Source organism: Xyrauchen texanus, chromosome 29 (genome assembly GCF_025860055.1).
Source record: "Xyrauchen texanus isolate HMW12.3.18 chromosome 29, RBS_HiC_50CHRs, whole genome shotgun sequence".
In the NCBI taxonomy this organism is placed as follows: Eukaryota; Metazoa; Chordata; class Actinopteri; order Cypriniformes; family Catostomidae; genus Xyrauchen; species Xyrauchen texanus.
The window spans coordinates 38,559,138-38,585,080 of record NC_068304.1 but is presented as its reverse complement, the minus strand read 5'-3'; the positions used below and the strand labels follow the sequence as shown (position 1 = coordinate 38,585,080).

General features: G+C 38.6%; 1 protein-coding gene across 1 annotated transcript; it reads left to right on the top strand.

The window, feature by feature from the left end:
- The first annotated feature begins 181 nt into the window (after nucleotides 1-181).
- On the top strand, nucleotides 182-25,937 carry LOC127623075 (uncharacterized). Its single transcript, XM_052097272.1, has 17 exons — nucleotides 182-211; nucleotides 350-445; nucleotides 2,819-2,883; nucleotides 2,969-3,141; nucleotides 3,862-4,051; nucleotides 5,898-6,017; nucleotides 6,129-6,243; nucleotides 10,945-11,062; nucleotides 11,200-11,399; nucleotides 13,529-13,669; nucleotides 15,899-15,965; nucleotides 16,113-16,318; nucleotides 17,569-17,775; nucleotides 20,102-20,401; nucleotides 23,226-23,330; nucleotides 23,610-23,701; nucleotides 25,211-25,937. Exons 1-17 carry the CDS (start codon nucleotides 182-184, stop codon nucleotides 25,281-25,283), a joined length of 2,298 nt encoding a protein of 765 aa, XP_051953232.1. The 3' UTR covers nucleotides 25,284-25,937.
- Nucleotides 25,938-25,943: the final 6 nt, after the last annotated feature.

Sequence of the window (25,943 nt, the reverse complement as noted above, 5' to 3'; positions counted from 1 at the left end):
GACGAAACAAAGAGAGCCATTTCACAGGTGACTGAGATATTCTGCACTCTCTTAACCACATTATGAATTAGAAAAGTAAGATAGAGATAATGTGTGATGTGATGTGTGATGTGTTCAGGTCAGAGGTGAGGTAGGAGTTTCGTCATGTTCAGCTAGAAGAGTTCTGCATGTTCTCTTCGTGATGGAGAGACAGCGGGAGAACAGGGAAGAGGTATTTTCGTGCACACACTCATTTTATATGAACTTCATCATGTTTAGTCCTCTGGGTACCTCTCGAGTTGAAAATCATGTGCCAGGTTGAATGGTTACATTTTGTAAAATTACGTCAACAACTTCATGTTTCCTGTAGCTGTTCTGGGATCACCAAATGTTGAAAGCTGGCAGAATCAACACGGCTATACGAAACACACAATCCTCAACAAACAACTACAGCGCCAAAATACAGGTACAACACATAATCATTTAATATACTTTTATATAGGCTACAATATGACTGTAAATGACATTTAATATAATATTTGTTGCCAATATAAAAGTATATTAAATATGACAATAAATGACATTTAATATGATATTTGTAGCCAATATAAAAGTATATTAAATATGACTATAAATGACATTTAATATAATATTTGTAGACAATATAAAAGTATATTAAATATGACTATAAATGACATTTAATATAATAATTGTAGACAATATAAAAAATATATTAAATATGACTATAAATGACATTTAATATGGTAATTGTAGACAATATAAAAATATATTAAATATGACTATAAATGACATTTAATATAGTAATTGTAGACAATATAAAAAATATATTAAATATGACTATAAATGACATTTAATATGATAATTGTAGACAATATAAAAATATATTAAATATGACTATAAATGACATTTAATATGATAATTGTAGACAATATAAAAATATATTAAATATGACTATAAATGACATTTAATATGATAATTGTAGACAATATAAAAGTATATTAAATATGACAATAAATGACATTTAATATGATAATTGTAGACAATATAAAAGTATATTAAATATGACTATAAATGACATTTAATATAATATTTGTAGCCAATATAAAAGTATATTAAATATGACTATAAATGACATTTAATATAATAATTGTAGCCAATATAAAGTATATTAAATATGACTATAAATGACATTTAATATAATAATTGTAGCCAATATAAAAGTATATTAAATATGACTATAAATGACATTTAATATAGTAATTGTAGCCAATATAAAAGTATATTAAATATGACTATAAATGACATTTAATATAATAATTGTAGCCAATATAAAAATATATTAAATATGACTATAAATGACATTTAATATAATAATTGTAGCCAATATAAAAGTATATTAAATATGACTATAAATGACATTTAATATAATAATTGTAGCCAATATAAAAGTATATTAAATATGACTATAAATGACATTTAATATAATAATTGTAGCCAATATAAAAGTATATTAAATATGACAATAAATGACATTTAATATAATATTGCATATAAAGTATATTAATGCTATAAATGACATTTAATATAAATTGTAGTATATTAAATATGACAATAAATGACATTTAATATAATATTTGTAGCCAATATAAAAGTATATTAAATATGACAATAAATGACATTTAATATAATAATTGTAGCCAATATAAAAGTATATTAAATATGACATAAATGACATTTAATATAATATTGTAGCATATAAAGTATATTAAATATGACTATAAATGACATTTAATATAATAATTGTAGCCAATATAAAAGTATATTAAATATGACTATAAATGACATTTAATATAATAATTGTAGACAATATAAAAGTATATTAAATATGACTATAAATGACATTTAATATAATATTTGTAGACAATATAAAAGTATATTAAATATGAAAATAAATGACATTTAATATAATATTTGTAGACAATATAAAAGTATATTAAATATGACTATAAATGACATTTAATTTAATAATTGTAGCCAATATAAAAGTATATTAAATATGACTATAAATGACATTTAATATAGTAATTGTAGCCAATATAAAAGTATATTAAATATGACTATAAATGACATTTAATATAGTAATTGTAGCCAATATAAAAGTATATTAAATATGACTATAAATGACATTTAATATAGTAATTGTAGCCAATATAAAAGTATATTAAATATGACTATAAATGACATTTAATATAGTAATTGTAGCCAATATAAAAGTATATTAAATATGACTATAAATGACATTTAATATAGTAATTGTAGCCAATATAAAAGTATATTAAATATGACTATAAATGACATTTAATATAGTAATTGTAGCCAATATAAAAGTATATTAAATATGACTATAAATGACATTTAATATAATATTTGTAGCTGATATAAAAGTATATTAAATATGACTATAAATGATATTTAATATAATAATTGTAGCTGATATAAAAATATATTAAATATGACAATAATGATATTTCAATATTTGTAGCATTGCATTATTAATGTATAATGACTACATCTCTGATATTAAGCAGTCTGAAATATAATGAAATGACAATTTGACTTTAGTTATTTAGTTTTGCACCTCTGTTCTACCTCTGAACTTGTCTGGTTAACTTTTAAACTTGTTATTGTTCCTCTGCTAAAACCATTTGCACATGTTTGTGTTTTTCCTGTAAAGTTGTTTTGGATAAAGGTGTTTGCTAAATGTATATATGTTAATATAGTTATATATTGTGTTCTATTGTATATTGTTTTCTTTTAGGAGCAAAACTCAGAGCAGTTTATTATTCTGTGTCTTCAGAGCAGAACCAAACGACTTTCCACCAGGTCACTTCAACAACACTGTTTTAATGACATGATCGTAATCATTTCTGTCATATGGTCAATATTTTCCTCCTGTTTTCCATTCCAGACTTGTTCTTGATGGTGTTTGGAGTGTCCTACCATCCCTCTCTCAGAGGGTTGTTGTTACATTTCGACAGGGCGACATGTGTCACGGTGGTACAGACATACTGCAACTGCTGCACTATAAATATGACATTATCAAAGAGCGACTTTATAGAGAGATGTTACAAGATGAGTATGGTAAGAGATGAAGAGAGATCAATTCTGAGTACTCAGAATTTTCTTTTTATGGGAATGTCCCAGGTTCAAAAGTACTTAAATGGACAGAATCTGTTCTCCAGGGCTGGACTGGTAATCTGGCATACCGGGCATTTTCCCGGTGGGCCGACACACCCGATCAGGGGCGGACTGGCCATCGGGAGAACCGAGCGGGCCGGTGAGTCGGCCACAAAATGGGCCGCGATATGCCTAAATGAGCCGCCACGTTATGCAGAACGGACCACAAAACGGTGCCGCAATATGCTGAAAAGGACATCGACCCCCCCTCAACTTTTGGGCCAGTTGATATGTAAAATACCGGGCCGATTTCTCTTCCCAGTCCAGCCCTGGTGTTGACTACCACAGAAACTCAATTTGTGAAGACTAATAAAAATTATATTTATGATAATGGACGTCTATGGAGAAACATGACCATGCAAAGCCGGATAAATTGAACCCGGAACAATTCTTTACATTTTATCACTTTTTTTTTGCTCATTATCAAAGGTGTTGTTTGGTGGGACTCGATGTCAGCATGGGAGCAGACAGAGAGTGTGTGTGAACTCGGGGCATATGCACAGCAAGCATACACACACAGGGACTGGCTCCAAGTCTGTAGACTACCTGGGGCCCTCCGGTGCTACAGGTAAGAAATGCTTTCTGTGCATCTCAGTTTTTTGAAGCCATGACGTTAAAACCCAGATTCTTTCAATGGATTTGGTAGGAGTTTTGGTTCAGTGGACTTTCCGGGCTGTCCTAAGAGTTTCAAACGCAGAGATCACTCTTGGTCATCTAAACCGAGGGAACAGGCTTGGTCGGCTGTTATCTTCCTGTCTGATCTGGAGTCTAGTTATCAAGAGGAGAAGGAGTCTCTCACAGCTCTCATTAACAGGTCTTGCATGCTCATTTGTTAATAAAGCCAGATAGATGTATGTGACTGGCTAACAACATCAAAGGTGGTTGATACATGGATAAACCCAACTAACAGGGAATGTTCAACAACCTCCAGTCAGTGACGTAGACAAGGGTGGGTCGAGGTGGGCCTGGGCCCACCCAAATTAGACCAAGGCCCACCCAGAATATTTTTTGACTTCAAATATATATTGATAAAATAGTTGAAAAAATGCACAATTCTGATTTCTGAAAGTGTAAAAGAACTGTTTGAATGCACTGCTTTTCTGTTATTAATTTGTTTTAAAAAAAACATTTGGCCCATCCATTTTTATTGAGGCCCACTGTGACAGGGCGCAGGGCGGGGCCGAGTTGTGATTCCGCACACCTGGCCATTAATCAGGCTAATCATGCCTCAGAGAGGGATAAAGGCCGACTGGAGACTGCAGTGGGACAGAGAGAGAGATTTACGGACAGCTATCCAACACCTGTGTGTGTATTTATATTGTCAAGCCGGTTCTCGCCGCCTCCTTTCCGTTAATCCCTTTACACTGGTGCCGAAACCCGGGATGGAGGAGGGATGTGCCATAGTAGAGTCCTCGCCGCTACCATCCACCCCAATGGAGCAGCTATGAAGGACGGAGGAGCCCGGGCGCCTGGAAGCGGAGGAACGGCTGCCGACCGCAAGGGGAGGAGGGTACCGCTGCCAGTGGTGGGGTAGACCCCTACCGTCCACCAAAAACGCGGCGGGGGGTTCCGTCCACCAGGGGCCGGAGGTCTGCCTCCGATCCGCCTGGGGAGGCGCAGCTGTCGTCCGTTAGTGGGTGGAGGAGTGGCTGAGGACCAAGCTGTGGCGTATCGGAGAACCGGCGAGTAAGTGTTTTTTTTCTCTCTCTCTTCCACTGCCGGTCCATGTTGGCCTTTCCCTCTCTTTTTAAAATGTTTTGTTAATTTGGCACGATCGCCCTTACAGCGGTAATTGTAGGTGCCAATTTTTTTTTTTGGTTTCCCTCCCCGTGTCCCCTCCATCATCCAGGTAGACGGGGATGACCTGCCGGCAGATGGGGCGGAAGGCACGCCCCTCCCCAGGGAAAGGAGGGGTGTACGTCATGCCGGGGCTCCCGGCCTGAGAGAACGAGGGAGGAATGTGACAGGGCGGGGCCGGGTCGTGATTCCGCACACCTGGCCATTAATCAGGCTAATCAAGTCTCAAAGAGGGATAAAGATCGACCGAAGACGGCAGTGCGACAGAGAGAGAGATTTACGGACAGCTGTCCGACACCCCTGTGTGTGTTTGACTTTTGTTTCAGTTTTATATAAAAATATTATTTATATTGTCAAGCCGGTTCTCGCCGCCTCCTTTCCATTAATCCCTTTACACCCACCCAAATGTAACTTCCTGTCTACGCCCTTGCATCCAGCTAACATTATTTCAGGGATGCGAACTACTCAGCTAAAGTTGCCTTTTAAAAGCTCATTTGCTCAAATTGTTTGGTAAAATTTCTACATTTTACTTATTCAAATAATTTGAAAGAGGCACTTTAAGCTTAAAAAGGAACCGTCCGTCCGAGAGGAACCGTCTTGTATCTAAAGCAAATGTAAAAAATGCATCTTCCAGATGTAAAAGCACAGATCAGATTGACGTCTGAGTGATGTACGTGTGCTATCAGAGATAGGTATGACTCTGGCCCCCTTCTTCAACAAACTGCTTGATGTGAGGCATCATACATGTCTGTAGCACAAATGGTGCACCAAACAACCTTTTCACAATACTTATAAGCATTAGGAATAGCACCCGTAATTGTACTCAAAGCTAGATGTTGTGATGTGATTTATTGCCCTTACAGAGTGGGGCAGGAAGCCCTTCGTGTAATGTATCTCAGTATGTGTGTTGCTGTGCGGAGAGTCGAGAGAGAAAATCAGTCCTACACGGCGCTGCTGGTCGCTAGGCAACACTGGGACAGATGGTGAGTTTTACGTTTGGGAAGTGGACACACCACCACCCATATTTGAAACATTACAGTACCTGCTTCGGCGCTACAGTGTGCTAGTTAATTCACCTTCTCTGTGTCCTCTAGGCCTTATATGAGAGGCTCGGTCAGTCAGGATCTTGCTAGAATTTGGCTCCAGGAAAATCAAGATCACATTACGAAAAAACATCAAAACCGCAAGACATCAAACTGCACACAACAGGTATGCACATACACATATGTTGAAAAGATAAGTACAAAAAACTAATGAAAACTGTTCACAAATAAGTGCAAGCTAAAATCTACCATCAACACGGTCATGGAAAGACCTGGGGATATCAGGAAATGTTATAAGGGTGTGGGCCCATCCATGGGCCGGATTCACGAAACATACTTAAAGGGATACTCCAGCTGTGGGAAGATGAATGTGTATTTAATAGTGGTCAATTATGTAGTAGAAATGTGAAATTATTTTTGAATTTGAAGCATTCTAGACTGAGAAAAGGCAAAAAATGTATTTTTTACTCATGTGGCTGAAAGACAACAACTCCCAGAATGCACTTGCATTGCCGCACTTACGAGGCCACTCCCAAACCACGATTATGCCGGGTGTCCAAACTCTGTACATTACGTCTTAGTAACAAAAAGAAATACAAAACAAATACTCACTTTACACTAAGCCGTCCATTTGTCCCTGCAGGCTTTGATGGCGTTTCCAATTTATCTTTGGGATCTTGAAATAAGTTTCCAGGACCCCCCTGTCCATGTGTGGTACAAAACTTGGGTGCTCAGTTACACATGCTAGCGGTGCAGTTTCATCAGCGGATTCAGCGATCTCATGCAGAAGAAAATGGCATCGCTGAAATTCGCGACAGCAATAGGACTCTCTATCTGTTTGCATAGACGCATAGCGAGAGCACTGACACCACCAGTTCAGCCCCAGCTCGAGTCTGGCCGGGCTCTTCCTCCTGACCGCCAAGCAGGTCTTGCTCCCCTGCTGCAGCAGCTGCTCCGGCCGCCTATTGTTCCTCCATCTCCCGCAACTGTTCGTCGCTGTATTGCGGCTCGTATAGGTAGCCGCGAGCATCCGATTCACACAAAAGATCTTCGAAATCCCCATCTGTCATTACTTCAAAACTTTCTTCCGCCATCGTGATTAGACTATTATACAAAGTTTTACAGAGCAAGAGCCTGTTAGCTTAGCTTAAAGATGGCTGACACTATCTTTACATTCTATGAGTAAGATCCGCCTCATATGGGCGTGGTGAAAACATCTGGAACTAGCTACTAATACTGGCTGTAGTTTAAAGCCTCTGTCCCAAAAATCCTCCGATGGCCTAAAATGACGATTTTTAGCGTCATCGAGGATTTTTCCAGACTAAAAATGAAATTTTCTCTCATATCATGGGGATATGAGGGGGGGAAGCAGGGTTATTCAAAAATACTACTGGTTTTCTACTGATACAAAGCTTAATGCAACATCCTGGAGTATCCCTTTAAGAAAAAATTCTTCTTAACTACATTTTTTTTCTTAGTTTGTAACTTAAGAAAAAAACTTAAGAACAATAAAAATTATTGCATTTTTTTTATTTTTTATAAAGCATCATAAATAACATCTATAAGTTAGGATAACCTCACAGTTGTCTTAAATCCCAAAAGGTGAAATATTTAAGGAATTTACTGGGTTGTTTCACATGTGACATGTCATTATGAGTCGGTAGACGCAATGGGCTGTTAATGCAAAAATGTGATTTTATACAAAACGTTTTTTTTGTTGTTTTTTTTATCCTCTTTTCTCCCTGAGAGCCCTCCAAAAACACCAGATATTTGCCCCGTTTCCCCACAAGCAAGTCTAAATTTCCCAGTCTTCTGGATGACCCCTCTTCAAAAGCTGCCACCCTCCCCATATTTTGAAGCTTCTTAATGTGGTGACCAATCATGCTAGTCAATTATTAAATTATTATCTTTTCTCCCCAATTTTGGAATGCAGAATTCCCAATACTTAGTAGGTCCTCGTGGTGGCATGGTTACCTCAATCCGGGTGGCGGAGGACAAGTCTCAGTTGCCTTCGCTTCTGAGATCGTCAATCCGCGCATCTTATCACGTGACTCGTTGTGCATGACACCGCGGAGACTCACAGCATGTGGAGGCTCATGCTACTCTCCACGATCCACACACAACTCACCACATGCCCCATTGAGAGAGAGAACCACTAATCATGACCACAAGGAGGTTACCCCATGTGACTCTACCCTCCCTAGCAACCGGGCCAATTTGGTTGCTTAGGAGACCTGACTGGAGTCACTCAGCACGCTCTGGATTCAAACTCACGACTCCAGGGGTGATAGTCAGCGTCTTTACTCACTGAGATACCCAGGCCTCCCAAAACAAGTTTTTGACTGTTTTGTGTTTCGAAATTCAAAGAAGTACTGTTGTTTTGAAGCTTATTTTTTTTTATTGATATATATATATTTATTAAACAAAGAAAAGAAAAACATATACAAGGAGAATCAACACTTAACCCCCACTATTACACCCCCCAAAACCCACCCTGACCCCCAACAACACTCCAGTGGTCACATGATTATAGACACACAAAAAAACAAAAACAAAACAATAATATATATATACACACATATATAATAATCACACACATTAACCACTACACCTCTCTCTCTCCACTGTCCCTCCCCGAGAGCCCTCCAAAAACACCAGATATTTGCCCCATTTCCCCACAAACAAGTCCCCTCTTCAAAAGCTGCCACCCTCCCCATATTTTGAAGCTTCTTAATGTGTTGACCAATCATGCTAGTCAATTCAAACGGATGCGCTCCATATTGCTCTGTCTCCGCGATCTTCAGTGTCCATAGAAACAATGATTAAATCATTAGAAAACTGAGACTGTCCCATGCCCACCTCTAACTTTCTGAAGCTTCCCAATGACCAGCGGATTTCCTCAATGAAAACCTCATGCTCATAACTCACACCTTAATCAAAATCTTAAAAAGTCATGTAAATTGCTATAATGCTTATACAGCATTGTGAATATAAAAATGTGTAGTTATGCTCCACTCAAACATTTTTCATTGCCTTGAAATTGTTCTTTGTGACTGTCAAATGTACTTTTAAAAATCCTCATCAGAAATCCGAACCAGTGGAAAAGTTATATCATGGAAATGAATAGGTCAAAAAGTTTGTGGGAACTCTGAATCAACATTCTCAATTACAATTGAATTAATACCAATACAACATTTCGGTAACACTTTCTATGAAGCCTATATTTATAATGCATTTTAAAGTCATATAACTCATTTTAGCTTATTGCGGCCAATTTGGCCCATTTCGTGGCCGACCCATCGCCCCGCTCGATTCTCCATATGGCCAGCCCGCCCCTGATCGCCCCCAAAGTGCATCGGCCCACCGGGAAAATGCCGGTATGCCAGATTACCAGTCCAGCCCTGCCTTAGAGTATAATGCATTGTAACACAAGCAACATCCAGTTTATCTGCAGAAGTTATAATGTTTATATATATATTTGTAATATATATATATAATAGGTATGCTTTAAGTAAAGTAACAAAAGCAATGACTTCTTATAAACATCCACTAAGTGGCTATAAGACATTACAAGTCATGCTGGAAGTTATATACATTACACATGCACAAAATAATAAATAACACTCATTCAAGTGTTATTTACATTTTGAGCTACAAAGTTCTATTCTATATTGAACTCTATTTAATAAACTTTGTGCATAAACTCATTTTACAAATAACTTCCAATATATAAGTTTGACTTGTAATGAGTTGTATGTTGCACGTTGATGTTACGGCTGTTTATAAGAAGTTATTGCTTTTGTAACTTTACTTAAAGCAGACAAAGACCACTTATAATATGATGACATCATAAAGCCTTTTGACTGCTTGTGTTTTAATGTGTTATACACTTTAAATATAACTATTAATAAGGGAAGTCTTGTAATGTATTATAACTTGTTATAATTATATATAGAGTGTGTACTCCAGGTAGGGAAGGAGGTATTGCCCCAAGTGAAGGAGTTCAAGTACCTCGGGGTCTTGTTCACGAGTGAGGGGACAATGGAGCGGGAGGTTGGCCGGAGAATCGGGGCAGCGGTGGGCGGTATTGCACTCGCTCTATCGCACCGTTGTCACGAAAAGAGAGCTGAGCCGAAAGGCAAAGCTCTCGATCTACCGGTCAATTTTTGTTCCTACCCTCACCTATGGTCATGAAGGCTGGGTCATGACCGAAAGAACTAGGTCACGAGTACAAGCGGCCGAAATGGGGTTCCTCAGAAGGGTGGTGGGCTTCTCCCTTAGAGATAGGGTGAGGAGCTCAGTCATCCGTGAGGAGCTCGGAGTAGAGCCGCTGCTCCTTTGCGTCGAAAGGAGTCAGTTGGGGTGGTTTGGGCATCTGGTAAGGATGCTCCCTAGGGAGGTGTTTCAGGCACGTCCAGCTGGGAGGCCTCGAGGAAGACCCAGGATTAGGTGGAGAGATTACATCTTCACACTGGCCTGGGAACGCCTCGGGGTCCCCCAGTCAGAGCTGGTTAATGTGGCTCGGGATAGGGAAGTTTGGGGCCCCCTGCTGGAGCTGCTGCCCCCGCGACCCGACTTCGGATAAGCGGTTGAAGATGGATGGATGGATGGATAATTATAACATATTATAAGGTGTGTTATGAGACACTATGAATTCAGTATAATGCCTTTACAATGCATTATAAATATGGGCTTCATAGGAAGTTTTACCAAAAATGTATTTTAATTGAACTGCTAAATCCTAAATTATATATACAGTACTATGTGTATATATGATTATTCCGAGGTAACTTAAAGGCAGCAATATTTGTACATTTACCTGTTTTGCGTATAATCCTTTTGGATTGTTTCTTTTCTTACCCATCAGGCTGTGCTGCAATATTTGGTTCTGTGTCAAGAGCAAGAAAGGAAACAATTGGTGGAGATCTTGCACAGGATTTCCCTGACCGACCTCCAGGGCCTCAAAAGCATGCCAGACAGCAACGGTTAATCAACTACATACAAATATATAATTATCAAGCCAGAGGGATTTATCACATTGACAAGCAGCTCCGCATTAGAATGGCATCTGCACTTAAAATATGTCTTCTCTGGTTTTCATTCAGTGTTTTGTGTCTTTAAGACATGGTCCAGGGAAATACAGAGGATGTGAGCTGTGTGTTGAGACTGCAGCAGATAAAAGCAGCTCTGCAGGACTCACTGACCGCAGGCTGTTCTGGGACAGAAGTCTCATGGGGCGAATGTGCCGTTCATTTACTGACCCAGCTAACACTAGCACAGGAGGATGAGGCCTGGTCCATTTTATACTCTCTTCCAGATTTGGTGACTCTCACACACTTAAACATACACATAGGCTATGTTCGGAATAGCATAGCAATACACTACTGTGGTATTTATTTACATTGACATTTATGCATTTGTCAGATGCTTTAATCCCAATCAATTTACAGTGCATTAAGGCATACACTTGATGCTAATCGAACCCATTAGAGCCATATTCCAGCAGTTGAGCTACAGGAACCCTATTATCAGTATTATGACTATTTTCACTCCAGTGTAAATAGTATCTGCCACACAGTGCGGTTATTTGCACCCCCAGCAGTGGCGCGTAGATGTCGCTGCAGTGGCGATGGGGTGAATGTGTACTGTTGTCGTAGCGACAGAGAATCCACTCTTTTCCCTGTTCGATTTCCTGTTTCCACTCTGAATATTTCCCTTAACACTACTTAAAATAATACATCAAAATGAATATACATGTTGATTTCATCACAGTGATTTGGTCACAGAGTAGGCTTTGATCTGGAGGCGTGGTCTGTCGATCGCACTTGTTCCCGCGGCTCGGCATCACTTGTATTGTAGATTGAATCAGTGTATTACTATAGTAACGCACAGGACAGGAACCATAGATTTACCATGCATTTAATCACCAATGCAATTAACCATGGTGTTACTACAGAAATATGGTGGTAATACAGTAACCATGGTGAAACTATGGTTAGTCTAAGGGAAGGTTTAGGGGTAAGGGTTAATGTATTGTGTCTGTGGGACACTAAATAAACACACTGCAGTGATGCCCAAATACTGTATATTAGTATTTAAATATGGGTGCAAATAATATCTGACACTACTTGCACTGGGGTGTTAATAGCTTATACCATTATTTGTATATATATATATATATACATATATATATATATATATATATAAATAATACACACACAGTATATATAAAGCCACAGTGCATATGTCAAGTTCACAATAAGTTTTCATTTGTGACAATGAACAATTATATTTTTATGAACTAACATTGACCAAGACTAATAAATGCTGTAAAGAATATATTGTTTCATTGTTTGTTCATGATATCTAATGCATTAACTAATGTAAACAAATTAAAACTTACTGTGACAGGGCGGAGGGCGGGGCCGGGTTGTGATTATACACATCCGGTCCCTTATCAGGCTAATCAAGCCTCCGAGAGGGATAAAGGCCGATGACAGACGGTGGTGCGACGAGAGAGAGAGCATGTGTTTGTCTTTTAAGTTTATCATTAAAACTATTATTTATATTGTCAAGCCGGTTCTCGGATATGCTGTAGCTTGTTCCAGACGCCACTCCTCCACCCTCTGTCGGATGACAGCTGCGCCTCTCCGGGCGGATCAGAGGCAGACCTCCAGCCCCTGGCGGACGGAACACCCCGTCGCGTTCTCGGGGAACAGAAGGGGTCTCCCCCGCCCCTGGCAGCGGTACTCCCGCTCCAGGCGGTCGGTAGCGAGACCCTCCCCGGTCGGCGGTCTCAAACACTCAGCGGCCGGTAGGCGACTCCTGCGCCTCTGGCAGCGGCCCTGACCGCTCCAGGCGGTCGGTTAGGAGCCCCTCCTCCCCTCGTGGTCGGCGGCCATCGTCCTCTTCCAGGCGGCTGGGCTCCTCGTCCCCGGCAGATGGCCTCGGCTGCTCCGTTGGGGTGGACGGTAGTGGCGAGAACTCTACTATGGCGAATCCCTCCTCCTTCCCGGATTTCGGCACCAGTGTAAAGGGACCAATGGAAAGGAGGAGGCGAGAACCGGCTTGACAATATAAATAATAGTTTTAATGATAAACTTAAAAGACAAACACGTCCGTAAACTAACTCTCTCTCGTCGCACCACCGTCTGTCATCGGCCCTTATCCCTCTCAGAGGCTTCATTAGCCTGATAAGGGACCAGGTGTGTATAATCACAACCCGGCCCCACCCTGCCACACTTACTGTTAAGTGTTTCCCACTTTCTACACATTCTATTCATTAACGTTAGTGAATGCATTATGTACCATGAACTAACAACTAATGGTAACGAATGCAAGCTAATTGTAAAGTGTGACATGAAAAATACTGTAAACATGTTATGTTTTATTTGGTGTACACAACAGAATATATCTATATGTGTGTATTTGAATGAGACCTGCCTTCGTAGGATCCTGAAGGTCTTTGGACGGTGCTGCACAAATATGAGAGTGAGCTACACAGACCCAATTTCCACAACCTGCATGAAGCTGTGCATTCACATGTACCAGCGCAGTCTACCAGAGGCCAGAGTAGAGTGAACACTGACACTGTAATGGCACATTTATTTCCAGATTTTTACATTAACAAACATAAAAATAAATTTTTCAAAAGTGTTTTTCAGAATAATAATTTTTCTCCTTTGAAAACCTTCTTTTTGTGCATTTATTCAGTGCCCTATTTTAGGAGGGCTAAGCTTAGCACTACGCTTTAAGTCATTTGTGCAAAGTCAATACCAAAATTTAAAGTTCTGGTGTTTTTGTGCAAGCATGCACTAAGTCTAGGCTCAAGTGGGTTTGGCAAAATTGCATGTGCAATGTGCTAATTAAGATTAAGATTCAACTTTATTGTCATTGTGCAGAGTACAGGTACAGAGCCAATGAAATGCAGTTGTTTTCGCATATCCCAACTAAGTTGGGGTCAGAGCGCAGGGTCAGCCATGAAACAGCGCCCCTGGAGCGGATAGGTTCAAGGGCCTTGCTCAAGGGCCCAACAGTGTTATCTTGACGGTGCTGGGGCTTGAACCCCCAACCTTTCGGTCAGTAACCCAGAGCCTTAACCGCTGAGCCACCACTGACTGGGGTCAGAGTGCAGGGTCAGCCATGAAACAGCGCCCCTGGAGCAGGGCGTAGCGTGGGGGTGAATGTGTACTGTTGTCATAGCGACAGCGAATCCGCGTTCATTCCCACTCTTTTTCCCCATTCGATTTCCTGTTACCACTCTGAATATCTCTGACACGCTCCATTTATGCATGGAAAATGTGGTTCTTGACAGGATTTGGATGTACGCTCTGTTAAAATATTGAGATTTGCAACTAGTAGCACCTAATAAACAAGCAAAATATACGAATGTTTTCTAAAACAAATTGTTTTCCTAAGAATGTATGTCCACATGTTTGGACAGCAAGACTAAGTTGTGAGATTTTAAGTAACACTAAGCCATAGAAAGATGGATTTTTTTTCATCATATTGTTTAGTATGTTTACAGGAGTGTTGGTTATTCATGTTTTTGAAACGTTATAGATTTTCTATAAAGCTGAATTAATAATTCTGATCAAAATTATTAGGCCAGCATCATCCAATCACTGCTAACCATGTTAAAATAAAATGTAGCATTGTAAAATATGTCTGCCAAACATGTTGAGTGGTCCAAACATCATCCTGAAACTGAAATTTGGTTGAATTTTGGGAGTAAATGCACTTAGCTGCATAGAAAGCTATAGGATGCACCCTTGCTCCCTACTTAGTGAATGACTTAACCTCAAGTGTCCAACTTATTTTCATCCTACCTCTATATAAAGCCTCTGAAAGCGAAATGTTTCAGCTCTTGGATGAATGTGAAGATGCACAGTGAATACCACATTAAAACCACCAGCCTAATATTGTGTAGGTCCCCCTCGTGCCACCAAAACAGTGCCAACCCACATCTCAGAATAGCATACGGAGATGATATTCTTCTCACCACAATTGCACAGAGCTGTTATCTGAGTTACCGTAGACTTTGTCAGTTCAAACCAGTCTCTGTTGACCTCTGTTGACCTCTGTCATTAACAAGGCATTTCATACGTTTCCTAAAACGGCTACAGTTGTGATTGTCTGGGACATAATTACATGTTCAGAGTTTGGACGTGAACTTCATTACCACCTGCTGGTTGATGTAGGCAATGGTTTTAGACTTAGTGCTGAAACGTCTTAGCGCAGTGACCTATTTTTAGGAAAATAGCTAATTGCGCTTTGCGATACCCGATTAACGCGCGTATACACCCACAGAGAGCGCAAACACTCCCACCCATGCCCACTTGCGCTGGCACGAAAATTGCCCTTAGAATTAGCGCTCTCACGAAAATTGTATAAGATGTTGCGCATGGTCGTAGCATGAAGCGTTGCGCTTAGAGCGGTCACGAAAATAAAGAGTCTTTTTTTTTTCAAGAAAACAGACCAAAAGTTTTGATGACTCATCTTGCACTACTCAGATTTTTGCACCATCAAATGCCCTCTAGAATTCGAATGTCCCATCCACCTGCAACCCACCACCAAATAGTAAGTCATGTTTCATGGCTGTGATGAAACTAAAGCCTATTGGCTAATTGAGGAAAAAGGACGAGCCCTTGAATATGTCACTCCCAAATGGAAATATGTCAACACAGGAAACAAAACTGTACTCGTAAAGCCATTTCATGGGGTCTTTAAGAGTGTAAACTTCAAGAGATTAACTGAATATATAAATGAAGGGGATTAAGAGGAGATAGCATGAATGATACCGTGTTCTGGGTCTCTTTTAGGAAAAAGAGAGAATTGAGCAGGAATGTGAAGCTTCGTCGGATAGTGAAAAACAAGACCTGTGCACCGGTAAATGCCAAACATTAAAAGAATCTTTCATTATGTTAAGCATCGGTTATCATTCATTTTGGTAAGAGATAATGTCACTAATTACCCAGTACTGCTTTTGTTAGGGATGTAATGCATTTACAGTATTCTATATTTTTGCATATGTAGGATGTGGCATGGCTTTAGATGCAGAAGACACTCCATATCTAGAGATTCTGTGCATCAGAGACCCAAGAGATGAGCAGGTGAGAGATGGAGAAAGAGAGCGACATATTGAGAGCAGAGGAAATGACGAGGAGATTTCAGTCGAGAAACAAAACTCTCTCATCACACTGGCCTGGAGCAAACCAGCCCATGGAGAGGATCAGATTCAGGTACAAATACAAACACAATTTCTGACCTTAACCCTTGTGCATCCTTGTGGACATTTTTGGCTTTTTCAGTTTTGTTTTTTTGATAACTTTGTCTGTGTTAATGCTAACTGCATACAATTTTCCACAGGTGTGAATTTTTATTGGAATTTTAATATTTCACCCTATTTTCTTTAAACAAAATATTTTTTGCACTAGTTACACAAAATACTCCCTCTTAGCGTCGTTTTGGACAAAAATGGCACATTGAAACCCATTAAAACTGCGATTTTTAATCCCAGTGCCATTTAACTATAAAATTATGCAATCTTGTTTAACATGCTTTCATTATGTTGGCAAGGCTTCAAAATTTACATTTTAAATATTTTTTATCAGATCGTGCCATTTTTTCAGGTTTGGCATATCATCGCTTTTGTTGTTGTTTTCTGCTGTTTTTGGCTTATGCATATTATAGAGCCAATTAGATACATTATGAATATATAATTGTGTGAGTGTGTTGGTATGGATTTCAGAGTGTGGTTTGTATGTGTCTGAGGCTCTAATAATAAAAATAAAAAAAATTCTGTTTAGCATTTATTAAATTGAAAATAATTATAATTATTATATTTTTTATAAAAAACAACAGTGGCATTATGTAAACAAACCGGCGTTTAAAGTGTTAAAATTCTGAAAATAAATGAATGTTTGGTAATTATGATTAGAACTGATGCTGGTTAAAATATAAGTCAGTGAAAGTAGAAAAAATATTATTCTATAATATTTTTATGACACTTTTTGACATGGACATTTTTGTCCATTATGGACCTGAGTGGTAGCTTTTATTTAAATCTGATACTGCATAAAAAATATGAAAGCATCAAAATGAATGTTGTTGTTAATCATTGACATATCCGAGGCTCTAATAATCAAAGAAAAAAAATTCTGCTTAGCATCTATTAAATTGAAAATAATTACTATTTTTAATTTTTTCCTAAAAAAACAACAGTGGCATTATGTAAACAAACCAGCGTTTAAAGGGTTAAAATTCTAAAAATGAATGAATGTTTGGTCATTATGATTAGTGCTGATGCTGGTTAAAACAATTATGTCAGTGAAAGTGGAAAAAAATATAAATCTATAATATTTTTATGACAGTTTTTGGACATGGCCATTTTTGTCCATAATGAACCTATGTGTAACTTTTTTTAATTGATGCACAAGGGTTAAAGCAGCTCAATTGGTTCATTAACTCACAGAAAGTGTTGCTTTTGCAGAAAGTGACCTCAGCTCTTCAGGAAGTGGATGCAGCTGCGACAGCAGTGCAAGAGGAGAAACCTGCTATTTACATGCACCAAAAACAGATAAGCACTGTGTCACTACAGCCCAGTGCACAATATGAAGAAACACAACCAGAACACCATGTTAATGTGACTCAAGAGACTCGGACAGAGACCGAACAAGTCCATTCAGCCCTCATCACAGTAAGTAAACCAATTCTGGTTTCCACAACTTCCCTTTTGACCCACTGTTGTCATTAGTGTTTTATCTCTCTCAGTATTTTTCTTTGTGCTCCTTTTACAAACAATCACTAAATATTCTCACAAACTATGCATATACTGTATAAACTATATAGATTATACTATATAGGAGCATTAGTGTGGGTCTTAACCTGTTGATACGCACCCCCTTTTTGAGCACAAACCATGAACATTTAAATGCTTGTATTTACGGGACCTTTTGGAGTATGGGTACAGTTGTAGTATCTTTTGAAAGAAGACACTTTGGGCTTTATTGCACATGATTCAGAATTAATATATGTTGTTATTTTTTAAAGTGAGAGAAGCTGAAGTTTATAGTAATGGAAATATTTTGTGCTGAACATGTTTTTATATTCTAAAAAAACAATAATAAAAGTGCCAAGATGACCCAGAAATACAATGTTCCCAAAGCCACGAGTCTAAAGAAGTTACGTTTCAAATTTGAAGATGATCGAACAATAAATGAGGTTCCTGTAGCTTTAATCTCTGTAAAATCGCTGCCGGTGCACAGAGTAAAATTAAAGCTCCGCCTCTCAAGACAACATTAAATCTGACGGCACTGCTCGGCTATTATGAATAAAACTAGGCCCCAATTTTAAAAATAGACTTTGGAGACGGGCTGGTTTTGTTTATGAGACTCTAATATATAAGATCATATACAGTTTTACAACATGAATGCAGCTCAGATTGCAGTGTGTTGAAGAACGATGACGAAGGCGAGATCTCATGTAAACAATGGAGAATATATCAATAATTCTCAGATTTATCACTTTTATGGACAAAAAGTGCTATTGGATGTTTTTCAATGAACGCTTCTCATGGACATTTGACCCAAGTGTGTTGAACTGGATTCATCTGGCGATCGTGTTTTCATAATAAAAGTCCCGTTTTGATATTGCATGTTTTCATTTGTACTCCTGCACAAATAACTCAATCACTGTTTCTGGAGCATTGCTATCGTGAAACAGAGATCGGATATCAATGTTGAACCCTTAGACCTTTGAAAAGATGTATAATTTGTTAACATTAATTACATTTATAGATGGTAAATTATATTGTAAATGTAATCAGAGTGACGTCACTACCGCATGCGGGCGATTGCGTATCAACAGGTTATATCATATGTTAAGAGTACGCCAATAGTGCTTGAATTAGATACCATTTCCTGGTGATTTTCACTGTAGAGTATGTGTTTGCTTTTTGTGCTACACACCGTAGTTTGTGATGGCTCTCTTTCAACTTTATCAGTTATAGAAAAGTGGCAAGATAACAGATTTTAAGTATGTAAATCTAAAAGTTGAGTAGGATGCAAAGGGGGCTAAAGAACTTAATGCGAGCAACCATTGGCAGCCAGTACGGTTTGATGAAAAGAGGCGTGACATGTGCACTCTTGGGCTCATTGAAGACCAATCACATAGCCATGTTCTAGATTAATTGCAGAGCTGTGATTGTACATGCAGGAAGACCCACCAGAAGGGCATCGCAGTAGTCCAGTCTAGATATAACAAGAGCTTGGACAAGGAGTAGTGTAGCATACTCGGATAGGAAGTGTCTGGTATTCGAAACGTTGTACCAAGCAAATCTTGCAATGTGTCCCGTGAAGTCCCGTGAACTTCAACTGATCGTCGAAAACAACACCAAGATTTCTGGCTGTCCAGGATGGTGTTATCGTTGACGAGTCTATTCGAATGGTGAAACTGTGATGAACCGTTAGGCTCGCTGGAATCACTAGAAGCTCCATTTTTGCAGGGTTGAGTTGGAGGTGGTGTTCTTTCATCCAAACCGAAATGTCTCCCGGGCTGGCCGAGATTCGCGCAGCTACCGTAGGATCATCAGGCTGGAATGAGATCAAGATTTTGTGTGTCATTGGCATAGAAATGATAGGAAAAACCATTTGCCTGAGTGTTAGATCCTAGTGATGTATATGGAGAAGGGGAGGGGTCCAAGCACTGAACCCTGAGGTACCCCAGTAGCTAGTTTGTGAGACTTGGACACTGCTTCCTTCCATGTCACCCTAAAACAAAATATCTATTCCTGTTATATTTACACAATATCACTATAACCCCCGGTGCAATGGCGGAGCATGAGGGTGGTCAGGGGTGTCCGTGGTCACCATGGACCAAAGCCTGGCCACCCCAGTGGCCACTAGGGCTGCAACTAGCGATTATTTCAATAATCTACTAATTATTCAACCATTCAGCTACCCATCAGCGAAAACTGAATATTTAATTTGCATTAATTTCATGCCAAATATCCATGTTTGGTCCAGGCTGGACAGCAGCATGAGGACGTAAGAGATGGACAGACTCCCAGTGACATCCAACAACCCACTTCCCAACAGCAGACAGGAAACACCAACACAACAGACCAAGCAATAGCAAGAACACACACATTTGAGGCACATGAGATGGAGGCCTCTCGACAGAAGCAGAGGAGCGAGGAGGAGACTTGCACGACAGACGGTGAGGAGCAGCAGCTTCAGCGGGAGGCGACGATGCGCTGCCTAGTGGACATCCAGAAGAGAGCAGAGAGACGCTGGCAGCGAGACAGAGACAGACAGCTACTCAGAGTGAGTGAGCACACTAAATCATGCAGGAGAATATTCAGATTGAGTGGCCATATCCTACACTTTTTTGCTCAAGGTCTACTTTTAATGTTAGTCACCTGAAACAGTCGAAATTTCGTCATGCATTTATTTTTGACATATATTATGATGTTTCTCAGGGTTACTCCTTTTGTCCTCAACAAATGTTCCTTTTCATAAAAAAAAAAAAAATATATATATATATGAAACATCACACACAAGAGGTCCTCTCTGTTTTTTTGAATTGCATGTTGGTTACTGCAGCAGATTTGATAGAGATACGTTTTTTCATGTATTATTAATATTTTAAAACAATTGTTTCAATGCTTTTAAAATGGTGTATGTGTGAATTACATTCTTGGTGTATTTTTAAATAATTTAAAAGGAATATTTCAGGTTCAATACAAGTTCATGTCAAATCGACAGCATTTGTGGCATAAGAGCAAAATGGAGGCAATTTTTAGAGGGTTTAAAAGGCAGAAATGTGAAGTTTACAATTTTTTAGAAGTACTTACATTGATTCTTCTGTTAAAACTCATATATTATTTGAGCTGTAAACTTGTTTAAATTGTTATTTTTATAGTCATTTTAGTGTTTGTTGACATTTCATCGTCATGACAACAAAGTTAAGTAAAATTGGCTGTAATTTTATCACACTAAAATCATGTTAGCGCACATATAGTTTAAATCTAGTGTCTATACTTTTGAAAAAGTGAGTATTTTAAAGGGGTCATGACATGGTTTTTTTTATTGTATTATTATGTTCCCTTAGGTGCAATTATAGTATTAATATATTTTTTTTTAAGAAAAACTTTTAAAATCTAGTGATTTATGACCTTTTCCCACCCTGTTTCTCATCCTCTGATTCAAACAGTCTGTTTTGGGGGCGTTTCCATTTAAGACTTCAGTGTTAACGCCCACTGTTATGATTGGCTAACGTCAGTGCCTATGTATCAATTATTGACGCCCCCAGCCAGAACAATATGCAAGTAAACTAAGTAAAAACACTGTGATTATTCATAATGAATGAAATTGCGCTTTAAAAAGTAGTTTAAAGATAAAAAAAAAGATAAAAAAGATAAAAAAGTAGTAAAAATAGATTACTTACAGTTTGCGTCGTCGTTGTTCCCAGAATAGTCGGCACGGACTTATCTTTGAGCAACAGTTTTCTGGCAAAGCCAGCATCATATTGAGATTTGTTCTCAAAACAGTCATCCTTAAAATGTACAGAACAAACGCTTAAGTTAACACTGCCGTGAGTGGGATGTCCGCAAAAAATAAACTGCATCCATTTTTCCCTGACGTCTGGATCTTTCGGCAGCTTATTCAGAGGTTTTGTTTGACCACAGCCAGGAACAGCACATCTGTGTGGCATCGTAATTTTCCTGTGCACAAGTAGTCTCTGTCAGAGCTCGCTGTCCATCGACTGAACACTTGTGAGGCGCACGGCGATACGAAATGAGCGTAGTTGTCTTGCGCTTATAGCGTAGTTATGTTGTGCTGGAGGCGGTCATATGCAAACGCTGTTACGTCACTTCTAACCGTCACGTCACTTCTAACCATGAATCCAGAACGAGCTGTATTTTGAGCTTGATTAAATAAATGATTCGTTTAGAATGGGGAGGACGTCTTAAAATATTAAACTTGCAGGACGTTTTAATGATACAAAGACCTCTTATATACCAAAAGATCAAGGCAAATTTGGTTTCTCATGTCATGACCCCTTTAAAAGGCAGAAATGTGAAGTTTACAATTTTTTAAAAGTACTTACATTGATTCTTCTGTTAAAACTCATATATTATTTGAGCTGTAAACTTGTTTAAATTGTTATTTTTACAGTCATTTTAGTGTTTGTTGACATTTCATCGTCATGACAACAAAGTTAAGTAAAATTGGCTGTAAATTTACACAGGAAAAAAGTAATTTTATCACACTAAAATCATGTTAGCGCACATATAGTTTAAATCTAGTGTCTATACTTTTGAAAAAGTGAGTATTTTAATGTTAAAAAATTGGCCCCATTGACTTCCATTGTTTGTGCCTCACTGGAGCCCAGAATCGTTTAATTTTTTTTTTTAATAAATAAAAGAGACGTTTTTATGGTAATCAGCATTATGCCACAAATGATGTCGCATAATGAGCTTAACTTATATTGAACCCGAAATATTTCTTTAATAGATTTGGACAAAACATTTTATTTTCAAATGTGTGTAATTGTTTCACAATTTTTGACCCATATTATTTAACAAGCTGTTTTTGCTACTTGTATATATGTACATAACCTCTGTTATTATTGGTTGACCTCTTTGCCTGTGAAATGCCTCTTTGCAAAAGTCTGCTTCACATTGACTAACAAACCAATAGACCTTATTCACGCTAACGCCATCTTTGATTTTTAATGGGAATGACAACGAGGCTGTGCGGGATAGACTTACTGTCTCTTCAGTGGGCTTATCTGCAGTTTAAAGTGCTTTTGGATCTTTCCACAGACAAAACATTGATAAAATATCGCTCCAAGAACATTCAGTATACAAAGAACCCCAAACAACATGAGTTGTGGAAAATCAGATGTGATCTAGGAGCTTTACAGGTTTATACCGTTCATGCCATTGAAGAGACTGTAAGTCTATCCCTCACAGCCTCGTTGTCATTCCCGTTAAAAATCAAAGATGGCGCTAGCGTGAATAAGGTCTATCTTCGCTGAAATGTGTAATGGTGTCACTTTAATAATCAGGACTCTTGTTAAAAATAACGTTCATCTTAAGGCCAATTTTATTAGTTGTTAAAATTGTTGTTTTCTTGTGTTCAGGTTCAAGAGCGACTGGCAATCGTCCAGAGTCGCAAGTCAGATGAAGATCTTCTGGGTCTGACACAGGAGGACACAATCAGACATCTAACCGACACACTACGTCAGGTACACACACTTGTTTTATAACACGTTAATGCTTAATGTTTACGCTTTTAGTTAACTTTTAAAACGATGGGTCTTTAACGTTTAAGGATTTGCCACATTGTAAGTGTCTTGTAACTATAACCAAGATTTTTGCTTTTTACTTGAAATAAACCAGGGACTAGTCAGAACTATTTTTGTGGTAATCGACATTATGCCGCAAATGATGTTGATTGAACTTAACCCGGATTTGCAATGTGCTGGTCAGCCATTCACATGTGCGTAATTGCCCAATTGTTCTAGGAGGACGAGCAACAACAGAAAACTTTAGTCAGAGAGAAACTCCAGCAGATGAGGAGAGAACGGTCTTATATTCTCCAGAACAGACGAGAGAGGTAACGAAGGCACACATGCACAACACTAGCTCGTTCTGACAAATGACCAGGTTCACTTTCAATTCAGTCATGAATGCTGCATCATAGCTGACACTATGGGTTATCCCCGCAGATGTAGCCAATCTCTGAAACTCTTAGGGGGCTTTCACACTTGGTTCGATTGCCTGTTCCGAACCCGAGTTCGATTGCTCCCCCCTGCCCCCGATGGACTGTGTTCACATTATATATTTGTATCCGAACCGCGGTACGCTTGCCTCATCAAGCTGCAGCTGGTGCGTAATCGTGTTGCTTGATAACCGCGAAATGAAAAGGGGTCAAAATGAATAGACTTGCTCGGTTCACATTTGTTCTTCTTTCTTTTAACCTTTGGTTTTGTTTTCAACATCAAGATACAGAAACACACTTGCGTCTGTCTGCCGCAAAAATACTGAAATCGTTCAAAAGACAGCGGGCTGTCCGCCGAAGACAATTTTTGCGAAGGCAAGCAGAAATCATCTCTCTGCTTGCAGTGCGGGTGCTAACGTTTATCAAATATTTTGTAGAGTTAAGTGTTAGGATAGGAAATTTTTTAGGAACTGTTTTGATGTTTACTTGTGTTTAGTTTTCACTAGCTAACAAGGTTTCAATTTCATCGGAAGACCAAAGTAAACCCTTTCCGCTCATTTTGAAAGTGACGCGTGAGACTGAGACTGCATTATACGTCATCAATAGCGGTTCACTTCCGCGGTTTGGTTCGATTGCGTTCATATCAGCAGCGAACCGTACTGGAGTTCACATGAACCGTACCCCAGACCACCTTTTTAAGCAGACCAGAGTATGGTTCGCGGGTGCGCACACGAGTTCGGAAGACAGCGTTCACATCATCCAAACGAACCGAACTCTGACGTCATTCGAACCCGGGTGCGCACCAAAAGTGCTAGTGTGAAAGCCCCCGGAATACAACTCGAATAAGTCCTCTCTCTCGCTCTGCTTTTTTTGGTTACACCAACTGACTTTGATTTGGTGCACAAAAGATTATCAAATACATTTTAAAACAAAAATGTTTCACTGATATATTTTTAAAGAAATAATAATAATAAAACATTCCAAACTACTTACACCAATGTTTCCCATTTCAACCATTTTATTTTACTGTCTGTTGACAGTGACACCACATTAAGCACCAGAAAAACGTATCAAAATAACTTTGAACAATTTGACTTGTGCACTATATTCCAAGTCTTCTGAAGCCATACAGTCGCTTTGCATGAGTACAGACTGAAACTGAAGTCATATCCCCCTCAATTATAACTCTCAAATCTCATTTGAATTTCCGAAATATTCAAACATGGCGCATTGCATTTTTTTTACCGAGACACGTCGTATTACATCAGAAGACTTAAGACAGGAATATACGACACAATAGCAGGTAAAAGACGGCAAGTTTTATCATTTTGGTCGAGTCGACCCTTCAACAGAAAATGGGACATTAACGATTGCTGCATTAATCGTTTTGTTTTGGGTTTATAGAAACACGGCTGGATTTAAAGAGCTACTCGCACCCACAGCACAACGAATGACTGAAACTGAGGAAGGACACTAGAACAATTTAATGCTCAAACACCAATGATGAACAACACAAATATACACGCCATAAAGCACACAATCCAAACATTCATCAGTTTTATTGATGTTTTATCACGGAAGTAACTGTGTTTGAACTGTGAACAAAGTGAAGTTGCTCTCATTCAAACACTTTCATAGTTGCCACTGATAAATAGCGCCCCTTACAGGTCTATATTAGTGCTTACAATGCATGCACACATTGGCTGTTGATATTTCAAGAACACTGTAGAGATTCTTTGGCAAACAATAAAGGAAATGCATGACTCATTTAGCTTTATTGTAAACAGTGAGCGCAATAAAACACTGTTAGATTTTGGTTGCATCTTTTTATTCTCAATAGAGAGCGTGTTGTATATCTCATTGCGGTAGCCACAGTGAACCCACGTGTATGTTATTAAACCAGCACTATGGACTTCCGAAGTGATAATGCACAATTCCTGAACATTTGGCGAGTATATAATGAAACACATTTGAACATTTTTATTGAACTCCAGTAAATGCTGCCTCAGTCTCTCTTCAACAAATGTATGTGCAATAATTTGAACTTAAATCACAAAGTCTGTTTAATATATTCAGAGGGTATATACTGTGAAATTCTACAATGGAAATGAAAGTAATGAATAAATTATTTTGCTTT